This window comes from Sciurus vulgaris (genome assembly GCF_902686455.1).
Source record: "Sciurus vulgaris genome assembly, chromosome: 3".
NCBI lineage: Eukaryota > Metazoa > Chordata > Mammalia > Rodentia > Sciuridae > Sciurus > Sciurus vulgaris.
The window spans coordinates 166,937,876-166,964,124 of NC_136463.1; the positions used below are offsets into that span (position 1 = coordinate 166,937,876).

The following is a 26,249-nucleotide window of genomic DNA, read 5'->3' on the forward strand; positions in this document are numbered from 1 at the left end:
ATTTATAATATCTAATACAATGTAAATATAAATATTATAAAATGTTATTATACTGTATTATTTTGGGAAATTTTTTTTAAAATTCTGTACATGTTTAAATGAATGAAATTTCATTTTAAATATTTTGATCTGTGTTTGTTTGAACACAGGAAAGAGAACCTGTGGATATAGAGTCAACCACATCTTGAAATTATCACAACACTTAATATTAAAATCTGGACCTATTTGCCCTGCCCTACCTCTGTTTCAGTTGAATTACATCAAAATCATCTTCTAAGACCTCACTGTTCATCATCAGTTTTATGAAACTTAAAATCTACAAGGAATTTAAATTCTGCCCTAATTCTTGGCATGAACTAATCAAAACAAATCACAACTGCACTGAATGGATTCTTTCCTCTGCTCATGTTATATACAGAGCATCATTTTCTCTTTCAAGATGTTCATTTTTCTCTTAATCTTTTATGGGCCATTTTAAGTCACAGAGTCTTTCAGAATCTGATTAAAGGTATGGCTCTATCCTCCTCACATACATTTTGCATACAACTCCATTATGTTTTAGCAGCTTTGTTGGTGACTATTGTAAACAGTGAGCAAACCCATCATGCATTAACTGAAACAAAATGTGTTTGCTACAGATGGGAACAGGGAGTGGATATGAATTCTTAAGGGAATCCCAGGACGTATTTCAGAAGGCAGTGACATCTCAGCTGAAACAGGTGACTCAAAAGTCAGACCCAAAGTATATTCCATGCGGAAGAAATAACAAATATAAAAGCCCTTGGGCAGGAGTGAGTTTAGAGTGTTCAACGAGCTAAAAGGAGAAAGAGGCTGGAATAATGTGTCAGGGAAATGAGGTCCACAAGGCAGAGAGGATTACAGGTCCCGTACAGCGTCTTGTGAACCTGCATACAGAGTTTAGACTTTATTCTAATTGCAACAGGAAGCCACTGTAGGATTTTAAGGTGGGCAATAATTTACACATTTAAAAGAACACTGACAAGAATGTACAAAAAGGCTGGGCACAGCACACCTTAATCCCAGTGACTTGGGCAGGCTGAGACAGAAGGATTCCAAGTTCGAGGTAGCCTCAGCAATTTAGTGGGACCCTGTCTCAAAAAATAAATATTATACCCCATTTATATATGATATTATCAAAGTGCATAAATGCATTCTACTGTCATATATAACTAATTAGAAAAAGCTAAAAAATTTTAAAAATAAATTATCAGCAAATCAGAGATGCTTAAAACATTTTAATAAGTCACCTTCCTTTATTTCAGAAGCTTGTACTTTGCAATGTATTTTTTTAATCACAAAAAAATACAACTACAATGTCTCATTTGGATGCTGCAAGAATAAAATTAAGATAACATTCAAATAAATAAATAAATAAATAAATAGGGCTATCGATGTATCTCACTAGTAAAAGAGCCCTGAGTTAGATTTGTAGTACTTAAAAAAAAAAAAAAGTAGAAAATGGGGAAGAGGTAATGATGCAAAAAAGAGAAATCCAGGTATGAAACTACCACAACAGTCTGGGGAGAGAGAAAACAAAGAGTTTTCAGTGGCAAAGACAGAAAAAAAGTGGAAAATTCACAATTCAGAGCACATCTTGTGGGATAAGGATGAATGAGTAATCAGGTATGGGTTGTGGCTTTTTGCTTTAAGCATAGTCGGTGGTATCATTCAATGAAGACTACACAGGCAGGAATGGGATGATGGGAAGGATGATCAATAGATGTGCTCTGAACATAACAAGTTTGAAATGCCTTTTCATTATCCAAATGGAGATATCAGGAAGGTAACAGTACCATCTGCTACCCCCTCTTCCTACTCTATGTACCCCCAAGTAATAAATCCATGTTTCTAGGGGGAGGAAAAATGGGACCCCACGCACACTGTCTCCCAGACATCCTCAAATCATTGAATTCACATATTAAATTACTTTCATACATGCTCAAACTTCAGAATATCATTTGTTCATGCCAGTCACTCACATAACTAGAAGTAATGAAAAGATTCACTCAAAGGAGGCTGTCTTAATCTGTTTCAGAGATACTAAGACATTTAGCAACTGATTTCTCCTGACAAAGAAACAGAAAGATAAAAATATAAATTTATAACCTATAAGACAAGGCCTTTCACATTTTAACATGGATAAAATTCCACAATATGGGTTGAGTTGAATTGTGTCCCCCTAAGAGATGCTGAAGTTAACCCCCTAGCACTGTGAATATGACTTAGTTTAGAAATAGGGTCTTTGTGGATGATCACAGTAGATGAAACTATTACCCGCCCGGGCCCCGCCCCCTTCCTGGCGCGATCCCCCCACACCCTGCACGGAGTCGGGCCGGGCTGCCACTGCCATCGCCTAGTTCTTCTGCCCCCGTCATGGCGAGGAGCTGTCCACGGCCACATCCTACACCAAAGATGATTTCTACTGCCCGGTCTGTCAGGAGGTGCTCAAAACGCCCATGCGGACTGCGGCCTGTCAGCACGTTTTCTGTAGAAAATGTTTCCTGACTGCAATGAGAGAAAGTGGAATACATTGTCCCCCTATGTCGTGGAAATGTGACTAGAAGAGAAAGAGTGTGTCCAGAACGGGCCTTAGATCTTGAAAATTTCATGAGGAAGTTTTCTGGTAGCTGTAGATGCTGTGCAAAACAAATTAAATTCTATCGCATGAGACATCATTGTAAATCTTGTAAGAAGTATCAGGATGAATATGGTGTTTCTTGTATCATTCCAAACTTTCAGATATCTCAGGATTCAGTAGGAAATAGTAATAGGAGTGAAACGTCCATATCTGGTAACACAGAAACTTACCAAGAGAGTACAAGTTCTGGGCATCCCACCTTGACACAGTGTTCCTTGTGTCAAGAGGCAAATATTACCAGACAGTGTTTACCTGATCACTGTAACAGTAACCACCTATTTCAGATAGTTCCTGTGACATATCCTATTTGTGTGTCTCTTCCTCGGGCAGATCCAGCCAGATTACTAGAAATTTTGTTAGTCATCTAAATCAAAGACATCAGTTTGATTATGGAGAATTTGTGAATCTTCAACTATATGAAGAAACCCAATATCAAACTGCCGTTGAAGAATCTTTTCAAGTAAACATCTGAAGCCTGTAGACATCTCTGCATCTTTGTACCTGCAAGTGCCATCTTTAAGGGGAAAACTACATGAAGTCACCATTTCAGCAACTTGATGTGTATATTAATAAAAGTAATTCAGTCTATTGTTTTAAATTTTTTAATTGAAAAATAAAGCTTGGGTCACCCAAAAACTTTATCCTCTTGACAAGTTAAAAAATAACATTTATGACATTACTTTAAAAGGATAAAAAGGATTGCATTTCACTAAAGTAGTAGTGAAAAGGGAATCCCTGTTTTACTTTTATCTTTTTTTATATTACATATTTTTGAATTTTTCATTATTATTATGTTGCTTTTGAAATTTGGTGCAGTTTCTCCTATTTATTATACACAGGTATCACACAGTAGCAAATTCTGAAAGACGTGATTGATATAAACTTAACAAATCTGAGCCAGTTGTCAGAGTTGCAGAATGAAAACTTGAAGTGCTAAATGGAAGAATCCAAAGGAAATTTTTTTAAACACAGATTACAGCTGAAGTATTCAACTATAAGAAAATAGTAATTATATAATATTTAGTATTTTTGAAGACGAATGAGATTTCTTTTAATAATTTTAACTCTTTAAAAAGTAAAAGTTCACTGTAAAAACATTTCCATTTTGCTATTAGAAGGAAATGTCAAGAGAAAAATTTATTTCTTTTGGGCAGTGGGTAATTCAATCTTGTTTGTTTGACTAATTTGTAAGCTGAAGTACTAAGCTGAATAACAGTGGTTTTGCCACAGAATTTTCAATAGCCAGTGTTTCTCATTAGCTAAGATGAAACTTAGAAACTTTCAGTTGGTGATATTATATTCTACAGATATACTTAAATGAAAAATTTAAAGAAATTCAAAGCTAAAAATATATATGTACATACACTTTTGTGTATCTATACATAACTTACATATACATATATATCTTTGCATGCAGTTTGTGAGGTTATACGTAATTTTTATTAAGGATTTAAAAATGAACAAGCAATATAGGATTGAATTATCTGATTTGATTAAAATTTTGTATATCACCAAATTTTTTAAAAACAGTCAAATGCTAAGTGGTATAAGTTGGTTGCTATTACACCTTAAAAATTGAGTTTACACATAATTACCTGTTGTTATGATGCTCATTTGTTATTCTCAAAAATAATGCGTGGCTATGATGTAATGAAAACAGATTTTACCAGCCACAGTTTCACTACTTTGTAGTCAAAACTAAGTTTGTTCTTAATATTCTGTAATGGGAATCATAAAGTATTTTATAGAAGAGCCAAATCACAGGAAAAAAAAGGATAGTTAATTCACTGACATTCCATACTAATATACAATGTTTATGCTTTCTTTAAAATTACTAAAAGATCAAAATCTCAGTAGTTTGCTGCTAATATATACATATATTGTATAAAAAGGTATATTTTGGTTTTCTTAAAACCCTTGTTGACTTTTCTACAGTGAACATTTTTTTAAACTTGATTTAATAAAAATGTTAATTTTGGAAGTGAAGTTTTGTAAAAACCTTTCTCAAGTCAAACAGCAATGACTTTATTTATAGATAGTAATAACAATCACACAAAAAGCCATACATCTTAATGACTTTGTTCTGTTATTCTAAGAGTGATGTTTACTGTATGCTTTAACATTTTCTCTGCAGTTAACATGAGTATAATTTTAAGAACAACTGTATGAGTTCTTTTTAGAAAGTTACTTCAACCATAGTTTTTTTTTTTTTTCCCCAGTTTAAAGCAGTAACGTTAGTAGTAGTTTCTTTCAAAGTTTAATATATCTGATATGTCAACCTAAACTATTCTGAAATTTGCAAACTTCTTTAAAGGAAAGTTGTTGTAGAGGTCATCTTGATAAATTGTGTTTTGAAGTTCTGTGAATGAGTTAAATATTAATAGTCTCATGTGTTTTACATATAAGATTTTTCATAAGGAAAATATTTACTTTTCTCTGGGAACTCAAGTGTGGAAATAATTGTTTAAAATCTCCCCTCCTTTTGTCAGTGGGTTGAAAATAGGAATAAACCTGTATACATTTAATTCATGGAAATTAGGTTCATGGGGGAAAGTTCTTATTTTAAATATTTGTCAGGATAAAGGAGGGAAACTGTATTAATACTGATACCTAAATTTCACAATATCACTTAGGAAAGCCTTTTCTCTCAACATATTACAGTTTATGTTGTTTGTTTAAACAGTCTTATTTGAGATGTACTGCTTTATTTTTCAACTAAAAGTGGTTTTCTCCTTAAAAAAAAAAAAAAAAAAAGATGGAACTATTAGGGTGAGTCATAAGCCAACAGAACTGGTATTCTTATAAAAAGTGTAAATGTGACCAGGGAGAGAAATATGCTACGCCAATAAGGGAGAACGCAATGTGAACAGGAAGGCAAAAACAGAAGAGATACATCTACAACCCAAGGAATAGCTCAGATTGTGAGCAACCCACAAGAACCAAGGAGAGGACTGAAAAATTCTTTAAAGCCCTTAGAAGGAATAAACCCTGCCGACATCATGATCTTATACTTTCAGCCTCCAGAACTATGAGGATAATAAATTTCTATTGTTCTAAACCACCCAGTTCTTTCTTCTATGTTATGGCAGTCCCAGGGAACTGACAGAAAAACTCTTAAGAACTAAATTTTCATAATTTTGTAAGTCCAGATCCAGAAACAGAAGATTTTAAAAACGACATTTGAATTATATAAAACATTAATTCTTCCCCCAAACTTAGCAAAGCTGATGACTAAGTTTTGTGACTTTGGACAAGTTATACTCTTTGAGTGTCGTTTTCTTATTTGTAAATTAAGTCAGTTATAAGCATCAATATGAGATTATGTACAGTAAGTTACTTAAAAGTTACACAAACATGAAGTACTATCATCAATACAATTATACAATTCTTACCGATAAAAAAATAATAGTTACACTATATATATATATATATCAATGATGGCCCTAATTACTTACCTACAGAAGATGTGCTCACACCCTCCTAAACACACAGGTTCCCTCAGAATATTAGTGCTGTTTGAAAAAAAAGGAAAATAGTCAGGACTTAGGTCACTGTGAGGTCAACATTTCATGCACAACATTTCATAAAACCAAGGTCAACACTACCACATTTCTCTTTCAAATTGAAGAAAGAAAATACTAAAAATAAATTCATCTGAAAAGTTTTTACTCCCCTAGTTAAATATTCTCATAAAATGATTGAATTCAAATTGACACTATTAAAACCCAGTACAAGTGATAACACTTTTTATAATATATTTGGAAAGTCAGAGAAAGGAATGACTTTGTTCAAGAATCACTAAACCTCTAAACCTCTTGGTGATGACACTAACCACTGGCATCTTCTTTCACCTACTAAGGGCCATCTTCACCAAACAATGAAAACAATTAAGATGAAGACCATAAATCACAGCATGTGACTCAATAATTACAATGACATAACCATAATGTATCATTCAAGGGGAAATTTTTCTGACAAAGGGATGGGTGATTGATAACTGGTTTGAATGCTGGAACAACACATGCAAACAAGGACTGTACCAGGAAAACTAGGAAATATGGTCACCTTGACCATAAGAATCCACAGATTCCCATAAGCAAACATGTATTTCTCACAATTAAGCAGCCATCTATTTCTCACAGATGTCTTATCCAAAAAACAGACACTTTCAGTTCACAGCAAGTTGATTGCTTTGTTCTTTCAGCAACTACAAATAGAAATCTTCAAGCTGGGTGTCCAGACTGAAAGAGATTCGCTTCATTTAGAAAAGAGAGACAGAAACAAATATTCCCAATGTTGTCCATCAAAATACCTGCTACCTTTGATAGTCCTAAGAAGGTGCCAGTAATGCCTAATAAACAAACATCCAGTTACTACAGTCAGCACAGGTAACGCAGCAAGAGCACCCGCAGAAGCAAGGCCATGGATGGATGAACACTGTGTGTACTAGATTTATCATGCTAACCCCAGGATCTCCAAGTATCTACATCATCATTATTCAGTTGCTTCTGCACACATGCCATATATCAATAAAAACAATCCTGCACACTTCTTGAAAGATCAAATGTAACACACTGCACATTTTAATAGAAATGAACATTAAAGTGAAATTGAGCTTTCAGAAAGAGCACAAAGAACCGAGTACACAGCCACAATATTATTCTCCGGCTACTGAAAAAGGTGCTCACTGACATTATAAAACCCATTACTTTTTAAAAACTCACAATAACTGATTTTTCTACCACACTACATAGAACATAGAGATGAAAATAAGACTTTTATGATTCTGGCAATCAAGATGATCTCTTTTACAATGTTCATGCTGCTCCTAAATTTTTTGTTCATTATTTGACCTACCAAACCTAACCCCTTTTTTCAATCAAGTGCTGAATTCTACTTCATTGTAAGCTCTGCCTCTAGTATCTAAGTGTGATATTATAGCACCTCCTCCAATCATAATACCCTTCCTCTTTCTCTTTTATTTCATCACCCTGGTTAAACCGGATTGCTCTCCACACCGAGAAGATTCTGCTCAACCTTATAGCTCCCTGTATTCCCTACCCAGTACAGTTCACAAATTTAACTAGTCAGAACCATCTTCACTAGTACCCTAATTCTGCTGAGCTCTTAAGAGACTGATGAATACCGAACTATAATGCTAGATAAGTCAGAATCCATTTCTTCCTTACCTGCTCAGGTTATGAATAATCATGATAAAAAGAAAGCTATCCAAACATCCCTAAAAAACTGGCATCTTCTTCAGCTTTGTATCTCACCAAGTGATATTATTAGATGATCCTGAGTAAACAAACCAATGAACAGATAGACACCTATTCAAAACAATCACCATGCTTTGAAACCTGCTTAACCTTACTAGACTCAATGGTGTGAGCTTGTCACCACCTAGACACATTTCTACCTCTTCACCAGTAATCTTCCCCCTCCCCAGGTCTCAGAGGAAAAGGTCTTTACTCACTCTACCTTCTTCAGATGGAATGCTTTGTCTCTAACTTCCAAATCTTCCCTGTCTCCTAAAGGAACTTATTCTCATCATTAGTCATGTTCCTTCTTTCACTCATACCTAAATGTGCTCAGGTAATCTCTCCTCTGACCTAAAAAAGACTTCCTTTTGATTCTGCCTCCCATTCTGTCTTCTGGCCCAGCTCCTCCCTGTCTTGAACAAATAAAAGCTCCGAAGTAAGTGCTCTACACCAGCAAACTCTATTGCATTCCCATTGTAGCTTTTCCTTAGGGGCTGCTTCTCCTACCTCTGGATGTCAGCACACCCCCACCCCGTCAAGATGCAGGCCACAGCCCAGCTTTCTGTCAATAGTTCATTCTGAGTCTTGATTCTGCTTCTAAACTTTAAATTGTCTTCTTCAAATGAGTCTGAACCCTTTATCTACAGTTCTTACTCTTTGCCCTAGCAATAAGATGCTATCACGCAATTAGTAGTGACTTAATATCTATGAATAATTGATCAGTAGAAGTAATTATTCTAATTAGTGAGCTAGACGACATGTTTTTGAGGTTGTTAATAGATGAGGAAAGACATGGGAAATATGAATAAGAAGCATATGTATGTCCTGGGGACCCTGTCTCTGCCCAGTCCCCAGCACACACACAGGGTAGTGCAAACTCCCACAGGTGTTGAACAGAAGATCGTAGAGGGCAGACAATGAACAGAAGTGGCACCAATCTGTACCAAAGTCAGGTTTTCTGAGAATGGCTACGGTTTAGCAAAGAATATGCCATGAAATAAAATAACTTTTCTTACAACCAGGAGATAATGACCAAAATTTTAAATGTAACCAACTTCATTTTTTTGCAGTGGTGGGAACTAAACCCAGGACCTTGTGCATGCTAGGTGAGCACTCTACCATTGACCTGCAACCCTAACACAAATGTAACTCAACTAATTCCGTCAGGAATTTGTATATTATTCAATTTTTTAAATTTTAACATTAAGCCAGGCATGGTGGTACACACCTGCTATCCCAGCTACTTGGGAGGCCCTGCAATTGAGACCCTGTCACAAAACAAAGAGGAGCTGCAGGTATAATTCAGTGGCATAACATCTCAGGTTCAATCTGTGGTACTGGGAAAAAACTAATGTAAAATTTAAAATTTCTTTATAATCTGCTAACACTCTAGCCATGGCAATCTTTTCTCTCACAGCTCCTCAACAAAAGTTCTGCTCTGGTGGGGCCAAATCTCAAATATCTTATGTCCAACTCCAGCCCCAGGACTTGGCTCAGACTATCTTCTATGCCTACAATACACCTCCTTCCCAGCAACTATCCAAGTCTAACACATAACCCATATAATTAAAATGAAACTAAACACATAGCACAAGAATTCTTGGATTTTTGTCTCCATGCCATCATTTATGCACAATATTGCATCAGACACAAGACACATAAAGAATACAAAGCTGACTGTGTCACACTTTCCCAAGGAAATTGCAATCTAGCTGAATGGTTATAAAAACCAAATTAATATATGACTTAAGAGAGAAATAAAACATTCTTTTTTTTTTTTTTTTTTGTGGTGCTGGGGATTGAACCCAGGGCCTTGTGCTTACAAGGCAAGCACTCTACCGACTGAGCTATCTCCCCAGCCCGAAATAAAACATTCTAAAGTTCCAAAAACTAAGAGCAATGGCATCCAGTTGGGACTCTGGAATTCAATGTTGAAAACTAAGTTGCTGTTGTTATTTTAACTGACTGATGCTCAATTTTCCTGGTCTCCAAATAGACTACAGTCTTTCAGACAAGTGACCTTGAATTTCATTTTTCTGAGCTCCCTAACCCACCATTAACTGCCAAACATGGTGCTATGTGAGAGTAAATTTCAATAAATCCTTAATGAATAAACCAAATGGAATACAAAATTGTATTTGTATTAACAATTCCATTTTATCCTTACTCTATTTTCTGTTTGAATAAATAGCAGAAAGAAAAAAATCCAGATGAGTAAGACATTTGCATGGTAACATGATTTCTGTACCTTCAAAATTCAACTAAACTACTTTCTTCCCATCTATGGTCATACTTCTGTAACTTTATATGTTGTTGATTTGGATAGATCAATGCAGTCAGTGAATTATAACTTAGGGAAGAACTAAGTTGTGAGAATAATTTTTAAAAAAGATCCTATTCATATAAAATTTACCTTAAAAAGAAAAAAAAGTAAATTACAAGACTAAGACTGAGGCAGAATTATTTCTTAACAGAATGGCTCCCTAAGTTCCTATGAGATACCAATTGATTAGGTAAGACAACTACCTCAGTGTTCTTATACTTTAGAGAATCCTCAAAGAATTTTTAAGTCTTGGACCAATGTGTTTTATATGAAAATGTAGTCTCTTCAAGTCAATCAATTTGTTATGCTTTGCTTTAGGTGAATAAATACACAGTCCTTAGTAAGTATGGTAATGGATAACGACACAGAAGCATCTTATTCATTATAGCTATTTTTTATGCAAATTCAAGTAAATCACATAGGAAAATTCAAAATCTTACCAAATTGTTTAATGTCAATAAATGCTGAATGAATGAGTCAAATATCCCAAAAGTAAAATGGGCAACTTAAATCTGATTTTAATGAGAAATTATTAAAAAAATCTAATTACTATAGGAGAATCTCTTATTTAGTCACAGAGAATACAATGTATACCTGTGTCTTTTATTCTCTTTCCATCACGGTAAAGCAATGTCTAAGTAACTGCTAATTTTCCATCCTTTTAAAGCCCCATCTCTTCCACCTGATATTCAAATATTAAGTGTTCATGGTTCACACCTAGGCATTCCTCTCTTCCCTTGTCACCCCCATAAATGGCCTTCATTCAGCATTTATATGCATCAAACTTTCTGCCATCCTAAAATCTCTCCTGAGCCCAGACTTGCTAAACAATAACTTCACTTGTAAAATCATTTCCTATGCTATGGGGGACAGTATAAAGGGTCTCTAGCTGAGTGCAGTCGCATGCAGTGGCACCTGTAATCCTAGCACTCTGCAGGCTGAGGCAGGAGGATCACTTGAGCTCAGGAGTTTGAGACTAGTCTGAGGAACACACTGAGATCTATCTCAAAATAATTTGTTTAAAAAAAAAAAAGTAAATTTTTAAAAAGGGTGCCCCACATGTCTAGTATGTTTCTACAGCAGTCACACCCCTATATAATATAACACCAGATAGGTGTTCACCCATAATGGAACTTTGTATAAGGTGGATTTAGCTCTAACTCCCAAAAGAAAGACCTATATCTACAACTGCCCTGAGGCCTTAGTCTCTGCTCAGTATGAGTAATTAACCCCAGAAACCTCAGGAGGATTCCTGAAGATTCAGGTGAATTAACTAGGTCATTCTGGTACTACCACTTTGTAACTGTGATCCTAGCTGATCTAATTTTTTTCATAATTTAAGAAACACCAAAAAACTACATGCCTGGCACTGTGCAAAAAAAAATGTAAACCTGTCTTTATGAAACATTTAGTATAACTGAAGGAGACAGACAGCAATCAAAATACCACATAAATAAAATCCCACTTATAAATTCAAGTTTGGAGGATATGATACAAACTGAACACCGCATGTACTCTTTTCTTTGTGTACATTTAACTTTGATAAAAAGTTTTCCCAATATTTTACATCCAATCAACACTAATAATTATGAAAATCGCTACATTGTTGTTAGTTTTAAAAAGTAGTTAGTCCCTGTTCTTCATATTATAGAGAAGGACGGTAAGAGTTCCAGGAAAGCTATGTGAATTGCTCTCTGTAGGAAATTAAATATGTGAACCAATGGGATGATCTCTTATCAATCTGACCCTGTCTTAGCTCTGTTTATCCTACAATTATTTTCAGCACACCATCATTTTTTAATAACCCCCCCATAATTAGCAATGGCTCCACTTATAAAAATCTATCTATACCCCAAAGCCTAATTCAAAAGCCCATGCAACCCCCATGCACCGCAACCCCAACAAGTACACTTCTCCATATCCTCTTGGCCGTCATCACAATATACCTGAACTGTGTATACATTTTACCCCTTAAAATTAAGTATACACTCTTTAAGGGTACAATATGCATCAACACTAACTACCGTACTGCTTCAGTGATTTCTTGTCGTTCTAATGAATAACCAGCAGCAGAGCAAACCAAAGGGAGCAATCATCCTATTAAAGGATCACTGGCCCATTAAGAATGCCTCTGAACATTCAAAACTCCTAAAGAAAGATAGAAGCCGAATGCTGGAGTCAGGAAATCTATCCTTTATTTATGAATATTAATTCATTTAATTCCCACCACAACCTGGCAAGGTAAAAACAATTACTAGCACATTTTGCAGATTAAAAAAAAAAAAAAAAAAAAAAAAAAAAGGAAGCATACAAAGATCAAATAACAAGCCCAAAATCACTGAAGGATTTGAGGCCTGGGAGTTCCAGAATACATGTTTAACCACTAAGCTGGGTGTCCTCAAAATAAAAAACAATATGAAATTAATTTTGATTGCCTTTTAAATGACAAGAGTGATTCAGGAGGAAAAAAAAAAATCCACCTATCCTAAAAAGTTACAACATCACATTTTAACTTTTTTACTAAAAAAGATTTTAAAAGCCCAATATAGGGTTGGGGATGCAGTTCAGCATTAAGAGTGCTTGACTAGAGCATGTGAAACCCTAGGTTCAATCCCAGTACTGCAAAAAAAAAAAGGCCCAAAATACAATCATCATAAGTCCAAACCACCCTAAGCCCAAAATGTGACAAGTACTTAATTCACAAAACTCCACCATACAACACCTGGGCTTTTATAGGGCAGATCCTATTACCATTTCCTGCTTCCTTTAGGAATACATTATTACTATGCTCTCTGCCAGCCTCTCAAACGATAAGGTCTTGCTGCCTCATTTTTCCAAATCTTTAAATAGCTTCTATCTGGTTGTGAGACTTGGCCCTAACACAAATGTCACATCTGGCCTCTTGAACATTTTCATCAGTTTCACCTTGAAGCAACACTCATGTTAAAGGTCAAGAAAGGATGCCCTGAAATGTAGCCAATTCACCCTCGCCAACAAGTAATGCTTGCTGCAAAATAGATCCAATGTGCTACACAAGACAGGTGACAGCTGGGAACACCAGATAGATGACAGCTGCAAGCTGAATGTGAGGGTAATCGGGGTAATCACTAGCCCACTGGATAGAACTTTGAAACTCTGTAAAAGGACATACTGACACAATTTCAAATAACATGACACTGCTTTGAATGGTGGCAAACGAAAGCAAGAAAGAAGCAGGCCACCCTGTGTCGCTACTTTCCAGCAATGTCACACAGCTACCAGGGCAAAAGCAGAGACAAGAAGAATATGTTTTTCCCCTAAGGTAATGTACAACAGGCCATTCTTTGCTCACTACAAGTAGTAACAAACTTGCAAGAGGGGAAAGCAAAATCATTTCTAAATACTAAATGCCATGTGAAGTAACTTTTAGATCAAAAGAATTTTTAAACTTAAGACATTTTTCCTATTAATACTGAGATAGCAAACAATTGCCTGTGGGCCAAATCAAGCCAGCAGCCTGTTTTCATACAACTCCCTACAAAGAATGGATTTCACATTTTTAAGGGATGTAAAAAAACAAAAAGAAGGGGCTGGAGTTGAAGCTCAGTGATAGCTTGCCTAGCACGTGTGAGGCACTGGGTTCCATCCTAGCACCACATTTTAAAAAAAAAAAAAAAAAAATGAATAAAGGCATGGTATCCACATATAATTTAAAAATATTAAAAAAAAAACTAGAAACAAGGGCTTCAAAGTCAAAAATATGTACTGATATTTTACAGAAAAAAAACTGTAGAGCCCTACGTGAAAATATACACTTTAAAGAAGTTATAGTTCATCCATTGGTGGTTTGTATATTAACTAAAATAATAATAACTGGAATTACCACTCTGTCACAAGTGGATGATATATATTAAAAATCTGGGGCTGCCTCTCCCTCTGAAGATGGACCATATGCTCCCTGAAGTATGTATTCCTTGCTTTACCCCAAAGGCATCTCTTATGAGATTTACTCATTCTCCCTTCCTAAATAAACCTCTATGCGGTTAAAAAAAAAAAAAAAAAAAAACTAGGTCCAGATACTGATGGCTACCATCAGTCCCTTTGGCTCTTGCTTACTTCAATCAGAAAGTGGAAAAACATTTAAGAGGTGGTAAAAAGTGAAATGATTCTGTTAGATTTTAGAAAAATCTATAAGTGACTGATGGAGAGGATCTCTTTAGTCTCTTCCATCATTCAGAAGCAGAGACATCTTTTTGTATTTTTAAGGCACTTATTGGTAATCATTTACTCTATGATAATTACCACTCAACAATTTACATGTATAATTTCGATTAGTTTCTCCCCTGGTCCCAACACAGAGTAAGAGTTGAAATGTTTGTCTGCTTTGTTTATTACCAAGTCCCCAGAGAAGTATGTGGCACCTTGCAGGTGGTCAATAAACTTATTATAATTATGAAAAAGTTCTCATGGGAGAATGAGTTCACCATTACTTACACATACAGAATGAATTACCTGGTCCATTCATAGTGTCAAAGCTGGAACCTGAATTCAAGCAGTCCATAGTCTAAGTGAAATGCTATGTTTCTATACAGAAATGAGTCATCTAAATATCTAACTTGTACTGACTATTAAGGTGTGAACTACAACTGCTTCTGTTATTGCAACTAGAAATGCCAATTTAAATTTTTTTTTATCCTCAGATGAATAATCCACATAGAGAAAAAAAAAGGCATACAACTCAGAAGGTCTTCACATACTAATTTCAGGAAAAATACCACTATTCTCAGGAGTATAATAATGTCATCTTGTCAGATATAAAGTTTTTGTAAAACAAAATATTAAGTACGAAATTTGTGACAGTTAAGTCCTTTGTATATTTAAATAAAAATTATCTGTGTATGTAACATAGCAGTGATTCTACAAGTTGGAAAACAAATGGGAAAAAACCAAAATGAAGTCCAAAAGGAAATACTGTTGTGACAGTTACAAGCAGAAAGCCTGCCAGATGATCTTGATGCAGAAATAATAAACAGTGCATACAACGGTTGCTTAATAAATGCTTTTAGAAGAAATGAAAAAGCCCTTCTTGGAACTTACAAAACTTCCTGGGTTCGATACTAGAAAGAGCTACAGGAAAAGCAGCAGCAGGACACACCAGTCATTTAAATAATGCCTTTGGGATTAACACAAACTCTGAGCGGGCTAGAGATGTGGATCAGCGACACAGCGCTGGAATCCCAGGCTTTTGACCGAATCAAGGAAATGAAAATTAAATAGAGGTGCCCATCACACTGTCAATGCCACTAAGCCCCCAACAAGCGTCTCCAACACTCCACTCCACTCCTCAAAAGTTGTTACGTTGAAAACGTCAAAAAAGGCCGGCCCGGCAAAGACTGACTACCCTTCACACTTAAAGGTGCTCTGTTGCGGCCCCAGCCCTGGGCTTCCGGGCTCACCGGCTCACAACCCTCAGGCGCCGGCAAAGGCGCGCAGCCTGGCCCCGCCCCGGCCTACAGATTCAAACCCGGAGGCGGAGCCAGGGCCCGGCAATTCTGGCCACACCTCCAGGCAGTTCGGCGGCCCGCTAAAGTTCCACAAGTACCGTTTTAGTTCGGTTTGGAGCAAGAGGCTGGAAAGCCGACCCAAAAGGACGGGGCTGGGGGCCTCGGAGGGGACAACCAACGCCAGATCGCTGGGGAAGTGCTAACTGCACGTCGGCCCGAAAGCCGCAAGGGGACCGCAGGGGGATCGCGAGGTGTGAGAAGACCCGCTAGGGGCGACCCTGCCCCCGCGGCAACCCCCTCGAGCCAGGCCCCGTCTTTACCAGCGCGAGCAGCGCAGCAGCTTCTCCAGGCGGTCGAGCGCAGCACGGCTGTGGACCCAGGCCCCGTCACCCGCCGGCTCCATGGCGAGCGCCGGGCGAGGCGCGTTCCCCGAGCGGACCCTCGGCTGCCGGCTGCCCGGCATCGCCTAGCCGTCGGGGGAAAGGCTCCTCGGGGGACGAGATGCCGGGCGGACTCGGGCAGCGTGGAACCCCACACCGCTGGCCAGGGAACCGTCCGGGCCGATCGGTTCCCGCGTAGTGGCTGGCGGGACGCTGGGGGGCGGAGCGGCCGAAAAGCGCTGAAATTCCCGGCGCGCGGGGCCAAGGGGCGGGGCCGCGAGGGCACGCCGGGGCTGAGTGGGCGGGGCCGCGAGGGCACGCCGGGGCTGGGTGGGCGGGGCCGCGAGGGCACGCCGGGGCTGGGTGGGCGGGGCCGCAGAGGCGCGCCTGGAGTTGGCGGGAACGGAGTCTGGCTGCTGGGAAGGAGGGAGCTGCGATGCTTGCAAGTCCTTGCCCTCCTGGAGCTGACTGAAAATCACCAGTGGAGAAACTTTTAGTTGCGCGTTAGCTTTGAAGCGTGCCCTTTAGGACGGGAGGTGTAGCTTAGTAGTAGAGTGGTAGAGCTTATCTAGCGTGGACTTGAAGCACTCCTGATTCCCAGCACCAGGAAGGGAAAAAAAGAACATTTTTGCCTACTGTTGAACTTGGAAAAGTTTTTCCCACGACAAGGCTGATACCACTCTTTTTTCCCTAAGAATGTAACTTTTTCTTTTCTCCCTCTCCCTACCCCAATTTGGAATATAAGAGCCAAGTAAACATAAAGGTCTGTGTCTCATTTAATTGAAAATATCTCTTCAAATGCATGTTTAAATGTTCTGGCCTACAATGTGACGAATAAAATGTCAAAAAACTTTTGTTTATTAAAGAGTGTGTCTACCTTTTCCATAAGGATCTTAATTAACAGATAACACCAATGGAGTACCTGTTCATTCTCCACCCTAAGGAACTTGGTCACCAAATCCATGTATTTTTCCTCTACCTTCAATTTAATCTGCCCACTTCTCTGTCTCTTTGGCAGCCCCTGCTGCCTTGTCTGCCTTGTCCTCCTGTGGGCTAATGTATAAGCTTCAGTTGACATCTGTTGACCACCCTAGTTACCGCCAATCCTTAGGCCACAAGGGCAGTCATCTAAAATATTTCCAAATGCAAAATTCATCTTGGCACCTAATTAAAATTCTTAAGGATATTTCCCTGCCCTTTGATTCACGTGGCCTATACTGCTTGTCAAAACATTCCCCACCTAATAGTGTCCTGCCCCTACAGGACTTTCCTTCAGGTAAGAGAGAGTCCCTGTACCTTGCTGCCTCTGGGCTTTTGCACAAAGATTGGAATCTGGAATTGTCCTCTTCCCCATGTTGACCAAGACTCATTTTACACATCTTAGCTCCAACACAGGCCTTCAAAAGTTTTCCTGGTCCCTCAACTAGATTCTCTCTGGTGCTTCCTGTCATTACCATTTGTACACATGTTGCAGGAAACAGACTGGTTGGGAAGCAAAAAGCAGCCCTTCCTAAGAGGAAGAGAACTCTAAACTTTATTTTATGCCATTGGCCCAGAGGAAAACAAAAACTCTAAATTCTGAGCCCTGATCCACAGTTTCTCACAGTATTTATAGGTTATTTGAAGTCATCTTAGACCCATCCTATCATTGGGGCTTTTTCCTCTTAAAAAAAAAAAAGAAAGAAAAGAATTCCTAATCTTTGCAACTTAAGTCCTGTGCAGGGTCTCTAACATAAAGCATGCTTACAGAACAGGTAAGAAGAAACAGCTCTTCTCACAGACATCTGTTATATTTCAGGAGGGAGTAGTCAGACTTTTAGGGCAGTTATTGATAACCAATTAACCCATGGTTAATTAGGCTTCCTGGAGGAAGGCAGAGAGGAGTGAAACTGACCCCTTCTCCAGACATTGGTCTCCCACCATAACATGTTTGTAACTTCATTTCACAACCAGGTCTGGTTTTGCCATCACATATATATACATATATAAGTGTTTTCCCCTCTACTCCAAACCCCCAAAAGACTGACTCTGTCTGACCTGATCCCATTAACACCAGCCTGTGACATGTAGTGTGTAACTCTGAGTATGTCCTGAGGATCGGAATCACTGGACTACATTTAAGGCAGGCCTGCTGTATTCCACCACCACCACCAACGCCACCACCATGTTATCTGCTTTATGCCTCCGAGGAACACTGTGAAATGAGTATTAGTATCTGGGATTAAATATTTGTGTTTACCCCAAATTTATAGCTATACATCCAGCCTCCAGAATTGTAAGAAATAGACTTCTTTTGTGGAAGACATCGAAACTATGGTATTTTGTTATAATAGCCCCAGCCAAGATAGCATACTTGCCAGGCATGGTGGTACATGCCTGTAATCTCAGCCAGGCTGAGGCAGGAGAAACAAAAGTTTGAGCATATCGTCAGCAATTTAGTGAAACCCTCAGCAACTTAGCAAGACCCTGTCTCAAAATAGAAAATAAAAAGGACCAGGAATGTAGTGTAATGGTAAAGTGCCCTGGGTTCAATCAAAAAGGAAGGAAGTAGGGGAGGTGGAGGGAGGGAAAAGGGAAAGAGGGTGGAGAAGAGGGAGGAGGGAGGAAGGATCCTTTAAAAGAGGATGCAGGTGTAGCATATATTTGAGGCAGAATTTTTACCCAGATCTTTTTGATTTTCAATGACTCCACTAATTATGAAGGTTCAACAAGCTTAAGTGGCTTAATCAAAATAATACTGTAGGTTAGAAGTGTAATGAACTTTTTTTTTCCAGTACTGAGGATCAAACCCCACATCCACCCACATTATGGATGTGTTTCACCACTGAGCTATATTCCTAGCCCCTAAATTAGGTCTTACAAGTGTTTTAGCTAGTCCTTTGAATGTGTATAAGCTAGTCAAAAACCTTTTTAAAACTCAAAGGCACCCAAGAAATTGGTTCTTGATCCAACTTCTGACCCTGTTAAGCCACTGATTCTGAGCGGTGGGAACATCAAGTTTAGAAAACTTATATTGTTAATGGAGTAAACTGAAGATCTCGAGTCAGACAGTCCATTCTGATCTCACATAAGTGTACTATTTAAGTCAAATCTTTAGCTCTCTGACCATTTACTTTCTTTACCTGCAAAAGGGGGGAAATAATGCTTATCATATAGATTTTTGAAATTACTGAATGAGATTAAATGTAAATGACCTATATCATATTCAATAAATGGTATCTAATATGAAGATGATTTTGTGTACATATGTATAATCAGTACTGTTACTGTTTTGCTTACTAAAGAAGACCATGGAATATTTTTATCAGATGTTTTTATATTTTTTTCAGACTCTTTTTTTAACTCAGTGCACGATTGTACAGAGTAAATGAAAAATTCACATTTTGGTAAAATACTTTGGGAGCCCAACAGTTGTAGAATACTATAAATCAATTATGATACAGGTGATACAGGTGCATTGAGTTCTTTCTCCTGCTAATTTCCTGTTTTCCTTCCCTCTGCATCACACCCTTACCTCTCCCTGAGGCTCTTGACATTCTTGACAGCCACAGTAAACCCATAAAGAGAACTAGCAAGGTTACTCTTCCACTGCAACTTCCCATCCGTTTTTCTTCCTTCCAGCCTTGTTCTGCTATGACTCAAGTTGCTAGTGCTTTGTTTTCAGGGCAGATGGGTTGTGCTTTTGAACCAATTCATCCTTTCAGTCCTAGATCCTGAATTTCAAGAACCAATTCCTTCTCCCATGTCCATGTGTGTTTATATGTAAAAGACGGCCAACTGTTTTAGTTAGCTGTTTCGTTGCTGTGACCAAAAGACCCAACAAGAACAATTTTAGAGGAGGAAAGTTTATTTGGAGGCTCACAGTTTCAGTGGTCTCAGTCCATAAATAGTCACTCCATTCCTCATGGCCTAGGATGAGGAAGAACGTCCTGATGGAGGACTATGGCAGAGGAAAGCAGCTGATGTTTTGGCACCAAGAAGCAGAGAGAGCGCTGCTCAACAAGGACGAACTATATACCCCAAAGGCACGCCCCCAGCAACCCAACAGCTCCAACCACACCCTACCTGCCTACAGTTACCACCCAGTTAATCCCTATCAGTGGATTAATGCACCTATTAGGTTAAGGCTCTCATAATCCAATTATTTCACTTCTGAACTTTCTTGCATTGTCTCACACATGAGCTTGTGGGAGACACCTAATATCAAACCATAACAGCAACCCTCCCAGGTATAACAGCATTGTATAAAATCCTGGAATTCTTGGGTTGGAGATGTAGCTCAGTGATACCACACGTGCATAAATGCCCTAGGTTCAATGTATGAAATTAATTAATTAACTAAATCCTGAAATAATTCTCCCAGAGGAAAAACGTTCTGCAAGGAAATGCAATCCATAAATAGTTAGCACAGCTTCAGTTTACAGCATTAACAATATCTTCTCACTTTATAAAAGGCTTAATGGTTTCCTTATTTCCTTTTCAGAGTTTCTCTGCAAGGGACTTCCCGTATACATAAAAGTTTAGGTTTATTGCTCTATCTCTCTCCTGGTCTATTTCTTCCAACTAAACAGTAGCCCCAAGTGTGTTAGATTCAGAATTATTCAGCCTCCCCCAGAGTAACACTGGTCCTGGAGGATTCTCTCCATGCTTCCTCCCTCTTCTACTTAGTGCTTCAATTATCCTCTGTAGTGCTACTATGATACAAAGTAGCATCTCCAGCCTGAATCTCTTTCCTAATCTTCAGGCTCAATATTATGGTTTGTTGAAAACTGTCTCATCACTAATGTTTTTTTCTTCTGTTGTATTGTGAAGAGTTTTACAAAGGAATAAATCTTTCTTGTATTCACTTGGATAAGCCTATCTAACAAAAAAAATGGGATATTCATAATACCCAGACTCTCCTCCCAAGGAGTGTGAAGGCATTTTATAAATTCCAGTCTTTATACTAATTCGTCTCTGGCTTTTCATTAGGGTGTCATGCAATGGGATCAAGCACTTTGACACTTTTGAATTCATTTTCTTTGTCAGATACAAATTTTGTTTGCAAGTACTTTAAAAAAATCTAGAGTTTGGGGGGCAGGGAAGAGAATGCAATTCAAAAGTAATTGATATGGAGTAATCAAACATGGTAATTACTAGAATGAAATAAACCACCCCAGAGTCTAGGACTATGGAGTCTGCTCTGCAAGTTTAACTGAGTTAGCCTTCATATGTGAAAATGCTGTTAGCAGAAGTTAAAGTGATATGCTCTGTGCAATTTTTTTCCCTGAAATTCAATGTAGCATAGTGATTAAGCGCACAGAGTGTGAAGATAAGCAAAACTGGGTTATTAGCCAGGCCTTACCATTTATTAAGCTGTGTTCATCGTCCTATTGATTAACCTACCTTAGAACTTATTTCATGTTTTGTAATTTAAGGTTAATATACATCAATCTCAAGGGCTGAGGGTGTAACTCACTGGTTGGGTGTGCAGTTAGCAAGCACAAGGACTTGGTTACAATGGATTCAATGAATTTCAATGCACACATTGAAACTTAACTCACAATAAGCACTAGATATATTTTCCCATTTTTAGGACTGGTTTTATCATTGTTAAGCCAGATATATTTGCTCTAAAATTCTCTTATGAAAGAGTACATATTCTACGCAAGAAGGAGCCTTTCATTCTGTAACTATTAGGACAGATACTTGCGGTAGAAATTCCTTTGTAAAATGATGTAATAAGCCTGAAAGGAAGTTCAAATCCTATTTAATGATTATAATCTATTTTAGTATCATCTGAAATACATCAGCTACTATATTCCTAACACCATCCTTGGCATGACATTAGGACTCGATAATGAAAATCTTTACCATTTTTGTTTAATTAAGTTGGAGATTTTTATTGACATCATTTTATTGTTCCTTCAAGAGAAGAAAAAAAAAAACTCAGCAATTAAAAACAGTTATTTTTCCTGTGTACTACATACAGTTTTTATAATGCAAGCACACCAATAGATCTAAAACCAATTTATACCCACCACTCACAGGTATCACGATTAATGTGAATCTTCCCTTGATCCCTTCAGTTGTGCTTATATGTATTGATCAAGTTATTGGCTGCAATGTACCATACTGAACTGTTCTGAAATGCCTGCTTCCCACATACAGATTCAGTCTCAATGTCACATAGACCTTGGTATTCAGTGAAAAATTACCCAAGCCTCTAGAAGTATCTACTAGACATTTTGAGATGGTATGGGGAAGGATGTTAACTCCATTTTTGTGAGCACCTGCCAAATTTCTGTCACAGGATCAAAAGCAACTAGTCTAAGGACATAGTTACATTAATATGTCCCCATAGCAGTTGTTGGAAAGATTTTGGTATCTTCTGTACCTCCTGATCATTTATCAAATTTAGTCTGACACAGATATTTCACTGGTCATTGTTTTTTGTTCAGTAGACTTCAGAGTTCAGCCTATTCCACTGCCTTTTATTGCTTGCTTATTTTTAAGGAGACACCTCAGTAGAAACCCCCTTTTTCTGTACAGTGTAATTACTGAAGCACATAAAGTGGTTATAGCAGGAATTTATCACTTTCAGGTGGAAATACTCCCAGCCAAATAAAAGATAGAGTAGGAATGCCAGAAGCAATTTATAACAGGCTCAGTGACATTTTGTGTTGAGAAGCTCCACCACCGAATAAGCATCAAGTCATAAATCTCTGTAAACGTGATTAAAGCAAGCAAGTTATTCTTCGAGGGGACACTGTAATAAAAGAATGCTGTGATGCAAAGCAGGAAAATTCTGTTGACAAAAATCACCAAAAACAGCTGTCAGTAAAATTTACAAACAGCTTGTTTTAAATTCTGTTGGATCCCAGCAGCTGTTTGTTTGCACATAAAATGTTCATTTACGAAATGAGCATTGGCCCTAGTTTGGGCTCCATTGTGTTTCAAAATTTTGTAATCAGTTTAATCAAAATTCATGCAATAGTTGAAATTTCTTTCAAAGGACAACTGAGAAGTAACCAATACATTTAAGTAAACCTCGTACACAATAAGTGTTCAATAAATATGGGTATAAATGACTGAATGACTATATGTCACTATCCATATAACCCGTGACCAATTACAAACTGCATTTCAGCTTTATTTTTTTCCACCCACATATACTATTTTGGAAATTATGCCTTGTTTGTATTGGACTAACTTTATTAGTATTTGGAGGAACCCATAATAGCCCTTCAGCAATACATTTTAGAGTTTAAAAGGCTGAATTAAAACCTAGTTACTATTGTAAAATCAATCTCTGTGAGAGATAGTTTATTAAATCCCTCCTTAATATTACTGCATTTATGTAGTTACTTTTCTCCCTCCTTCAAAAGATGTTTTACATATATTTTCATCAGTGAAATAGATATAATAAAAACTACCTTATCACTATTGTATGGATAAAATTAGCAGATGCATTTAACAAAGTACTTGCAACATAGTAAGTTCTTAATAAATGCGAGCATTTACTACTTTCCAAGAAACTCTAGGTTCAAGTGTAATAATAAAATGACATTGGGCCTGGTGGTACATGCCTGTATTCAGGAGACTGAGGGGAGAGGATCGCCTGAGCTTATGAGTTCAAGAGTAGCTTGGGCAACATAGTGAGATCCTATCTCAAAAAATGAATAATTAAAATAAAATACAGTATCTTAAAAATAACTATAACCATAGCACATTTGTCTTCATTAAGCCACACATGCATAATGATAAACTTTCCTTTCTCTGAATTATTCAAATCATTAAGAAAATATATTCCATTGATTTAAATTTATAGAAAATAATGTATATGATCCTGATCCATTATATTATCCTAACAATAACCCAAATTTATAGCCATCACCATCATCCCTCTTAACAGAAGAAGAAAAGGGGCTTCAAACTGTTAAGTGACTTTCCCAAGAACACACAGCTTTTAAGTAACAAAGCAAAAAAACTGATCCAGGTTTGGTTGATCTTAAAATCTGAGCTTTCATGTACCTATATAACCTAATTTTAATTCAGTCCAACGTCAAAAGAGGTTGTTTAAGGCAAATCCATTGAAATACCAGAGTGCATACTAATTTTCAGCACAACTATGCATTGTGAGTCACAAAAGAAGTTTCAAGTTGTAATCTCTCTCAGAGAATTGACTGCCTAGTTCCTGACAAGATGAATGCAAGAAACAATACGTTAATATGAGAAGACTATAATTACATATTCAATTGTATGGTGCACATGAAAGTATCGAGAAAGGTTAAGGGAGAAAATGCTTAAAATTGCTTTATGAAGATTGGAGAGATCATGGGTAGCTGTGTAGAAGAGGTGAAAATAGGAATTAAGTCTTGGAAGATAGGTTCGAAGTAGTAGAAGAGAGGGGTAAGATTATTTCAGATGGGAAAAGTCGTATGGACATAAGACAAATGACAGGGAAACATTGGCGCCAGTTTTACTAGAGCAAAGATACTAGATTGAAGCACATGAAATTGCTCATTTCAAAGGTCAAGATAGGTCAGACAATAGTAACTTCATTTGGCTCAACTTAAGACATATTTGGTAGCAGTGATTATAGTTATTAAATAGCCAATGCAGTAAGGAGCTCCTAGGAATTTGTGAAAAGTCAATTTTGGAGAGAGAAGCTAGCAGGAATCAACTAATGGCTGAATAATTATCTGCTCACCTGAAGTGAGATTTGGAAATGTGATGCTTAGAGAAATCCCTAGTTCAATTGAAGTAAATAGAGTAAAAATAAGGAAATGAAATGTTTGTTTTAACATTGTCACTTTATTAATAATAATCTACATTTATACAGCTTCGGCATTCAGTGGTGTGTGGTAGCTGACATGTATGGACTCACTAGAACCATGTATTACATTTTTAGAACTTTTACCATCTGTTTGTTTAAAATAGCCATTATTTAAAATCATATTATGTGAACTTAGAATTATATTATTTTTAAAACAAAGGTAATAAATATACAAAACATCACTTTAAAAATATTTTACATTTTCTTATTATCTCTGTTCGTGATGATTTTTGTACTTTTTAAAATCTTTGTGGCAGAAATGCTGTAGTATTTGAAGGGTTGCTCTTGCATATCTCTTGCCAACCCTGTGTTCAGTGACACACCTTGGTAGCCCGAAATCAGCCATGGCGAGAGTACTTATATCATAGGTGTCAGCCAATGCTACCAATTCGAGCTTGTTCATTGTTGACTCCAGAATTGTATAAAAAATAAAGTGTCGATAATACAGATTTGACCTAAATGTCTGTTATGCTAGGCTGGGGGTATAGCTCAGTGGTACATTTGAAAGACCATGGGTTCCACCCCTAGCACAGGACAAACAATGTCATATCTATAGCTGTTGTATTGTGAACAGACTCAAAACACTGATGATATCGTTTATAGTATCCAAAACTGACTCAGCAAAGAGATCACTCATATCACTGATGAACAAATTTCACTTTTGTCTTGCTCATTCATTTAACACGAATATCAACCAACAGGTGAGTCAGAACGGCACACTGAAAGTTCATCATTTACTGTTCGACATTTACCAGCACATCAGTGCCATCTAGCTATTCCGTCAGGTCTCCTGTCTCCCACGACTATCATCCTGTGGAAGTCCTGAGCTGTTTCACATTACTCATAAACATGAAGCTATCTTCACACCAGGGCATCCCGGTATTTTTGCTCCTCTCAGGCTTTCAATGAGCCCCATCAGGATTTTTGTTGCCTAGGCTCAGAAGCTTGGCATGCCTTGAACTCACAAGCTCCTTGTTTCTTTGGATTCCAGAACCCCTCCGGTACAAAACTGTCTGTAGCTGCTAACTTTCAAAGAATGCTATGTCAACACTGCTCTATTAAAATGAAGGGAATGTGTTTCCTCAATTTGAATCCTACTAGGAATTCTTTCAGGGTTGCCTTTTGCCTTCATTCTCTCTCAGAAGTCAGGTCTGAAACTGACTGTTTTTTGGCTTTGTTGTGCTTTCTACAAAGCCACCAGCAGCTGGTTTGGAGGAACACTTCCTAGCCCATTCCCTTTGTTTCCAGTATATATCACTAACTAACACATTTTAAATACTTATTTTAATTATCTAACTTTTTATCTGTATTTCTACATAGAAAGC

The 26,249-nt window shown here is 37.5% G+C and overlaps 1 protein-coding gene and 1 pseudogene across 5 annotated transcripts in view; one reads left to right on the forward strand and one right to left on the reverse strand.

Annotated features, from left to right (window-relative positions):
* BARD1 (BRCA1 associated RING domain 1) overlaps positions 1-16,323 on the reverse strand; it is an 88,950-nt gene extending 72,627 nt beyond the window's left edge. For 3 of the 4 annotated variants that reach the window (XR_013762670.1, XM_079132509.1, XM_079132510.1), the window contains exons 1-2: positions 16,047-16,323; positions 6,115-6,171 (exon numbers count right to left, since the gene is read on the reverse strand). Coding sequence is in view for 2 of the 4 variants with exons in the window: in XM_079132509.1 (XP_078988635.1) it covers positions 6,115-6,171; positions 16,047-16,189 (200 nt within the window). In the remaining 2 variants the exon portion in view is untranslated. Of the gene's footprint in view, positions 1-6,114; positions 6,173-16,046 lie in introns of those variants that run through there. The other variant, XM_079132511.1, reaches the window with a different exon arrangement.
* On the forward strand, positions 2,405-3,619 carry LOC306657383 (E3 ubiquitin-protein ligase RNF138-like; annotated as a pseudogene). Its single transcript has one exon. The product of its transcript is annotated as an E3 ubiquitin-protein ligase RNF138-like (transcript).
* Positions 16,324-26,249: the final 9,926 nt, after the last annotated feature.